Source organism: Dendroctonus ponderosae, unplaced genomic scaffold, assembly GCF_020466585.1.
Source record: "Dendroctonus ponderosae isolate FM_Combo_2020 unplaced genomic scaffold, Dpon_F_20191213v2 Dpon_F_20191213_7, whole genome shotgun sequence".
NCBI classification, from domain to species: Eukaryota; Metazoa; Arthropoda; class Insecta; order Coleoptera; family Curculionidae; genus Dendroctonus; species Dendroctonus ponderosae.
In genome coordinates this window covers 5,380,818-5,389,263 of record NW_026018916.1, presented here as the reverse complement: position 1 = coordinate 5,389,263, position 8,446 = coordinate 5,380,818, and the positions used below count along the sequence as shown (strand labels likewise).

Genomic DNA, 8,446 nt, shown 5'->3' with positions numbered 1-8,446 from the left:
ATAAGTTTTTTCATCTAATTTTCAAATTTTATCCAAGATTTCATAATATTGGAAAGGATTTTGCATATTATTTTAGATGTAAGTAATTCTCATTTTACCTTCAAATCTCCGAAGTAGAACGTTGCATTTGTCGTACTCGAAGGGATTTAAAACGTTATATTTGATGCACAGAAATATATTTTGGAAATTTTTTTCGTGTTTTCTATAATGGCCAGACATTCATAAAATAAAATAAGTACAAAATAATTTAAAAATAATACAAAGTGATAGATTTTTTCTTTCCGCTGATTATTTCTTTCATCTTCAACAGATTCAATTTTCACAATTATTTCATTCCATTTGTGTTTTGTCGATGTTCCTCTTTGCAAGGCGAAAAGACTAGTTTCTCTTGCTTTTTTTTAAACAATCCGGCTCCTAATTTGCATAGTACCTATACCGTTTTTCAAGATTTTTCAAATTTCATATCGTCGCTCCTTCAAAGTGTATAATTTGCATATAAAAATAGCAAAATGGTTACTAAAACAGATTTTCCACAAATGATTCAAGAAATTGACCGTTAAAAGAAGGGCAAATGCATTTTTCTTCAGATAGAGTCCATAGAAATAATAGCCAGAGTTTTCGTAGTTATTGAACCAACATGCGGTTTTTCGTTGTTCAATCGGCAAACAATTTAATTTTTAGTAAGTTTGAAATGAATTTAATTTATTTATTGCAGGCGCAGCTCTCAATTGCGACCTTAAAGTTACGTTGAAAGGGTCAGAATTATGGCAAGCATTTCGACGACTGGACACGGAAATGATCATCACAAAAACTGGAAGGTAAGACATATGCACTTATGCAGATGCACTCTATTTATCTCGGATATAGGGATTACTTAAAAACGCCAAAATCTTCCGACTGTGTTGTTTTTCTTTTTCGATATGCTTGCATGTGCGTCGTGTTGATTTGGGCCAAACTGTAAATAAACTATAAATTGGCCGTGATGGGATCCACCCCATGTGGTTTTGGGTGCTGAATTTTAATTCCGTAACATGTGTTGTTTTACGCGATAGTAAAACCACTTCCTGAGCATAAAGCTTGTTATTTCCCGATTCCTTCTAGTGAGAAATCGCGATTTTTCTATGGCGACTCCAAAAGTCTGAAGCTTATTGCCACTTTTCAATGAGTCAACCGATTTTTAACGAGCAGTCATTTAAATACCATTAAGATAAAATATAATCCCTAAAGGTCGTACGAGGGCATACCAATACCTAGTTGTTTCCGGCTTGCAGTGTAATTTATTATAAGGCTCCAACAACTCACAAAGTACCTGTTCACATAATATTTTAATATTTAGTATCCTATAATGCTGAACTGCGGCTCAGTGCGCCCTGAAATGTGATAACAATTCGAGTTTATACTTGCGACTTGTGTACCCAATAACACCCTTTCATAGCAGGCGTAGATCCTCTTCATGAGAGAATTATTATTGTCTCGTTTAGGTTTTTCTCAGAAATATAACAATATACATCACATATGACCATTTTTCCTCAAGGGCAAATCAGTAAGATAAGTACTGAATGAGGGCAAATAAAGACTAGTAATTTCGATGGTATATGGGTCAGCTCCCACAGAGTGTTTAGGAATGGGACAACTCGCCTACTGCTGAGAAGCCTCGACTTTACTAAAGTTTTCTCTTGCGTTCTACAACTCTACGTGAATTATCCATCATTGGACCTTCACACATCGGTATTCATTAAATGACTCCAACTAGTGCTAGTTGGGCAAAGGAAACATCGCAAGATCTTAGTTATTCCTACAGCTGCTCCCTGGAAGGTGTGCAGACAATTCCACTTCGTCCACTTGATTTCTTTTTCCAAGTCCACTTTTTTTATTTTTGAGTTCAATATTATAAATATTATTTGTTGATCCATTTTAAATACAACAAATTTGTAATCTACCGACCTAAAATCATGTCCTATTGAAAGCGAGGAAAAATGGTAGTTAGTTGAAACGTTGCGGTTTTAGTCGTGTGAGGGAATTTTGTTTTTATTTGAGTTCAATTGAATCAAGTTGTTGCCCTAAATCAAGCATATTTAATTTGCAAAAGCAGCGCTTTTAAATTTGAATACTATACAGGAAATTTGTATAGACCTCTGGAAATTGAGAACTAACGTGCAACCGATTGCGATTAAACGTCGTTCGTGTGAAATTTTTCGCTTTCTTAAATTTTCACTATAGAACTAATTGTTACTTATTATATATTTTATCCATTTGTTATTAAATTCCATTAGTTTCTGATATAAATGCAGTCTAATATAGATACAGGATGAATCAGTCAAAAAACTCAATATTTTGTACACTCTGAAGCAGTTGTCGATATACAGCGAGTCTTAGAATTAATGTCTAAATGTCATTTATAATTAAGCCGATTGTTTTTGTGAAAAAAATCATCAGAAGCATCAGTTTTGACTTAAAATGGCGATTTTCGTATGCCAAATTTAATTATACTTTTTTGGACAACCCTGTCTAAAAATACGTTACGAACATCAACTTAGGTGTTTATTTCAAATAGAAGCCCCTGCTTTTAATTCCCATTTTGCATTCTTCATTGAATTCTAAGCATGATACATCACTTTGTACAAATAAATTTGATATAAAAAATCACATTTATAAATAAAAAACGGATTCGAGCTTCTCTTTTTCAAAAACCGCCAGCCAAATTTCAAATGAAATTAGACAAACTTAAGTATAGGTACCTACTCGTAATAGGACTCTTTACTGCTTCTCAAGTTTAATATTTTGATCTCAAATCCTTTGGAAAATTTTGCATTTTTGTTGTAAAAGTGTAATTTGTGATGAAGATCGCAACCTTATTAAAATTTCCAAGAAAACTAAAGTCAGCAAAAGTATCTAATGCTTCAAAATAACAAAAAATTGCCGAAAAGCCCATAAAATGCATTTTTCACTATTAAAGTTCAAAAGATTTGAAAACTATTTCAAGACTTTAAATAAATTAATTTTGTCCCAGGCACATGAAATTACATTCCAAATTTACCCATACTTAAACTACCTAAAAATTAAACTGACAATAATACCAAAATACAAATTATAGTAGAAAAAATGTAAATAACTAAAACTAAAAAACGATCAATTAATTCAGAACACAAAAAGAAGTTAGTTAAAAGGACAGCCCCAGGAAAGTTTAAATTAGCTTGCTACTAAGGTACTAAGCCACAACCTGCCAATCATAAGCTGTAAAATATTGCGACACATGGCAAAAATCGAGCTACTCGCCAAGTTGACTGTTGTCGGAAGGAACAGACAAAAGAGATACCAGACTAGCTGTTCTTAAGTCCATTGTGGCGTCGTCTTAACACTTGATTTCATCGGCCAAAGATGCCGCACCTAAAGAGCTGTTCTACTTGGAAAACACCAGTTGTTGACCACCCGCATCTTCTCTAGGTCATCCCTAAATGTTGCATCCCTTCTTTGACTGTAATATTTTTTTACAACTATGAATAATAATTTGAATACCGAAATGCCCCCAAACGATCTTCAGATACTTTGGATGCTTGCGATTTTTTATTATTAAGTCATAGATCTTGACTGTCCTTAACACCCATTGTAAAGCCTCTTTTTCTTTCTAACGGTACAAAGAAAATCCTCAAGGCCTTCTGCGGTAGCACCGCAACAAAGCAAGGTGCTCCTGACTTACCCATGTACGAAATTCGTTCATTTTCTTCCTGAGAGAAGCCGTTCTACTGGTCTTTTCCTATGTTTACTTGTGGGCCAAGGTGAAGAGATTTATTATGTCGGCACCTTTGATAATGAAACCACCGGGCACAAAAGCATTTAGTTGGATTAAATAATGTCTTTTTGGATAGAAGTGGATTTAAACTAATTTTAAAACCTGCGAAATGCTGTTGATGGGCTCAACTAGTCACAAGGGAACAGAGAAAAAAACGCTGTTTTGGCCTTTCGGAATTTTTGGTTAGTCTTTATTTTTCAGGAAAATTCTTCAAAATATATATGTATATGAAAACTGAAAAAACACGCACAGGTGAAGAACTCGCCGGTTTCAAGCGATCGCCAAACTCTTTTGATTTCTTTTGTTGCGGCTTTCTTAAGTGGTTATTTTCTACTGATTCCAACTAAAAACCATCTGATAATTGGATGTCTTCTGCTGAAACAACTCACGATAAATATGACAATAAAAAAATGCTTTTTTCCAGAAAAATGTTTCCTATCATTGACATAAATGTGGAAGGAATGAAGCCTCACCTCACTTACGCCGTTTACTTGGAGTTTCGTCTTGCTTCAAGGTGCAGATTCAAGTATTCTAAGGATGGCGGTTGGTCACCAGCAGGTAAAGAACGCAACTTAAAAAAATCACTTTTATTCCATGCCCTTTTTAACATCCAGCTTAATGCTATGTTCTATTTCAGGAACAGGAGAAGCGCAAAACACTTTTTTGGCCTACAAACACCCTGAGGGCGAAATCAAAGGCGAGCAATGGATGTCGAAGCCGTCCATCAAGTTCGATCAAATCCGAATTACCAACACCCCATCTCCTCCAAGAAATCAGGTAGGCATCATCTTTTTATCGCACATTTTTTTAAACGCAGTTTTCCAAAGAAACGTTTTAAAAGTTAAATTAATTTTTTCCAGATCTGTTTGTCGTCAATGCACAGATATCAACCATGCATCGTCATTGTGCAGACCGATTCCACATTGGATAGTTGGGGTCAAACTTGGCGGATTGATTTGCCGGATACAGAATTTGTCGCAGTAACGGCTTATCAGAACAGTCGAGTCACTAAGTTGAAGATAGACAGAAATCCTTTTGCGAAGGGATTCAAGGAGACCGGAAAGGCAAAGTGCAAGAGGAAAAGGAATCCGGACCAACCTGAAGAATACATTAACGTGGTTGATCTTGAAGGCAGTAGTGATCCTAAACGGCCAGAGTCTCCAAAGCTCATACGATATTCCGACAGCCCTGCTTCGTCCAGTGGAGTGTCTAGCTTATCACCGTCTACGCCAGCAGAACAAAATTCACATCCAAACGATGAATCTTTAGATTTATCACAGAAAATCCCATGTTTAGATTTATCACCGAGAAGTTCCAGTGAAAATAGTTCTAATAAAGAACCAGCCCGTGCAGGTAATGAATACGTTCCATCACCTCCAAAGATGGAATACAACAGCGGCAAGGCCTGCGAAGAAAGTTGTTGTAGAGACAGATTTCGATCAAATTTTATGTGGAATTCAGGTCCCCCTCTACTGTTTCAACCTAATTTGGATTATTTCTATCGTAATCAGTTTGCATATGCACCTAATCCATATATGACAGGATATTATTATCCGCCTCCTTATAATATGACACCGTTCGGTTACCCAGTCAATTACGACCGAGTGAGAGCATTCAGTGACTTTTCCATTAATAACATCCTAGCAAAAAAAACGTAAATAGGTAAAGGACAGTTTCACATCACTAACTTATAGTTTTTGAACCTATCGTTTATCTATTCAAGTCATTATATACCAAAAATATGACTAATTATCAGTAGGAACCAAAGAAGTATTTGTTAATTTTATATTAATTTATCTTTATAACATCATATATAACTATATTTTATGTATTTAAGTTTATATCTTTTATCTATTTACGTGATTAGGTATATAAAATGTTGATGATTTCTTTGTTATTCGCGAACTGAAAAATTGTTTATTGTTGGTTTGTATTAGTTTATCTTTATATAACATGTTTGCAGAAATTAGTAATGGATATGTGATAAGCACCTGTAGATACGTTTTTGATCAAATTAAAATATTTTATTGGTTTAAGGTTGCAAAATAAAAAAAATTATATATCAATCAGCTTTCTTTTATTGCTTAATCCTTCTCATAATGAAAGTACAAGAAAATGTTATTTCATCAATCTAACAAAAAAATATATTGACAGCCTTTTCGTGGATTTATTTAAACAGTCGCATGAATAGACATTGAATAAACGTATTCTGCGCATGATCAAAAAAGTTCCAACTTTATTTAAAATTGTATTTCTTCTCTCGCAATGCTGAATACAAAATTATAATCAATTTTTTTTTATTGAGGTATTTTGCGTCGATTTATTTAAGCATTCACATGAATTGAAATTAAATCAACTTATTCAGCGCAGGATGATTTTAGCGCGTCAATAGTATTTTTAATTTTCAGCGTCTAGTAGCAATCCAAATTTGAAATTTAGGTCACTTAATCGTGTAAATTCAGTCTTCCTCCATCAAGAACGGTTTTAATAACGCAAGAAAATTCACTTTCTGCGGAAAGACCAACATCTCTAGTCTCTAGCCAATTATTTAGCCATTTTTCACAGACCTTCCTTTTTCTATCGCCTCCTCACAAAATTTGGCTTCGAAATTTGGCCAGTTTTTAACTTAAGGCATTTGTTAATAATTTCCATCGTAACGTTGAACGTGAAGAAAAGTGATATGTATATGTTTTCAATGATTCCAAAACATGTCACAACAATTAGCTGTTGTTTCGCTGAACAATTTTTGTTTTGAGGACCTTTTGGCGCTCCTTTATGAGTAGCGCCCGGGGCACGATGGAAAACAAATAAAAGCTCTAAGAAAAACTCCTGGGAAAGGCAAAAAAAATAATTAATGGTAAAGTTACAGTGATTTTTGACCTGAAAGTAGCTGGAATCTCTCTTGAACTTATAGAGGTGGGCAAACTAAAAATAATGAAAAACGTAAACATGTTTCATTATATACCTACGAACTTTTTAATTATTATTACAGGTCTAGGGAGATAAATATAACTTCTCACTAGGAAAATGGAGTAAATACCTAATGGTGACTTCTCAGGTTAGTAGTAAAAAAGCAGTAAGAGAAATACTTATTTCTCATAAATTTTATTTTTTTGCTAAACTGTAGATACACATGTTTGTAACTAATTCAGATTTTTATTCAAATTTAGTGGTTTTTGCGTGGTTAGTTTTGGCTAAACGCAATTTTTTTTCCGTAAATTATTTTGAAAAATTTCACAAAAAATTGTTACTTCTACTAAAAAGTGTTAATTTTTGTATTATTGAGTACACGTATTTAAAAAAATATATTTCTATTAGATTTTTGATAATTTTGATTACTTTTTTATACATCAAGGCCCTAAATAAATCGTCGTTTTAAAAATTGTTTAGTTTAACTTTATTGATTTAAGTAAACTTAAGCAAACCTGTTTGTCGTTTTTTCTCTGCGGTTTCTTTTAACCAAAGCAAAGTGTTTAAATCATGTTACTATTATTCATATCAATATTCGTGTACTTTCCCATCTTTGAGTAAACTGAATCATTAGGAATTTGTTTCTTATTTTCATGCTTATCTTATGTCAAATGTTCCAAAGAAAGTGAGCCTAAACTACATATTTCCAAAATCATGGCAAAACTGTCGTATTAAGTAAACATTTTTTGGTTTGCTTTCCACTTTTAATGTAGTTTGCGGCATTTTTTAAATTACATTTTACGTCTGGTTAATTTTGGCTGAGTTAATTAAGTCTAGGTTCTGCCTTTCGTGACTTTGAGGAAATGAAACCACTGGCAATAAATCACTTTTATTTAAAATAAATATTTTTTATTTTTCACTAATTATTTGAATAATTCTTATACAAGTATACTGTCGTATTCTAACTGTTAAGGTAAACTAGAGGAGTTTCATCTGCAAGATGAAATTAGATACCTTGGCTCTAACAGAGATCATAATCTCTTTGTTAGCAAATCGACAAGCTCGTTAAGCGCAATATATTTGCTTAAGAATTGATTTTTATCGGTTATAAACCATCATTTTTTAGCTCTGTGATTCGTCTTCGATTAATCTGCCCGATTGTACGTGTAGCACAGGTGAATAAAATAACAAATTTCGAAACAGTTTAAATAAGTTGGCGATAGTAGAAAAAATAATTTAGTGTTGCCTCACACATAGTTAACATTAACACTATCAGAACTAGTCTAGTCATACTGTTGTTGGAATGCTCGAAAGTAAACAGGCAGTTCCTAATATAATGGGATTTATTATCTGCAAATTAGTTCCGTTGCTGGGTCGTCAAGTGCTCAAAAACAGGAACGTTGTTAAAAACGCCTATCACGCTTAAGAAATGCAAACAGCAAAATTGGAAGCAGAGCTAAATGGCACCAACCAGTGTCTAGACGTACCACCTCGTGATTTTTGTCGCCTTCGGGTCGCCAGTTCTTTTAATGCCGTTCCTTTTCCACTTAGGGGTGATTGTTGCAATAGTTAAAGAATAGCACTATACCCATTTGGGAATAACTTTCTTAAGCTAAGAAGCTACTTTAAATGATGATGGTTGTCTGCCTGTAGCGCGAACATTTGAATACACTGGAGATTTTTAATCATCCGTCCACAGCCACTTTTCATTTAGAATTTTGCTTCATATCAGCTTTAGGAAATTTA

The 8,446-nt window shown here is 33.8% G+C and overlaps 1 protein-coding gene across 1 annotated transcript; it reads left to right on the top strand.

Moving 5' to 3' along the window:
• Positions 1–715: 715 nt before the first annotated feature.
• On the top strand, positions 716–5,856 carry LOC109539773 (T-box-containing protein TBX6L; the record flags this gene model as incomplete). The annotated part of the gene is given in 4 exon segments (XM_048668478.1): positions 716–818; positions 4,215–4,348; positions 4,428–4,567; positions 4,651–5,856. Coding segments are annotated over 4 exon segments (1,175 nt in total), but the record flags the coding sequence as incomplete, so codon positions are not given.
• Positions 5,857–8,446: the final 2,590 nt, after the last annotated feature.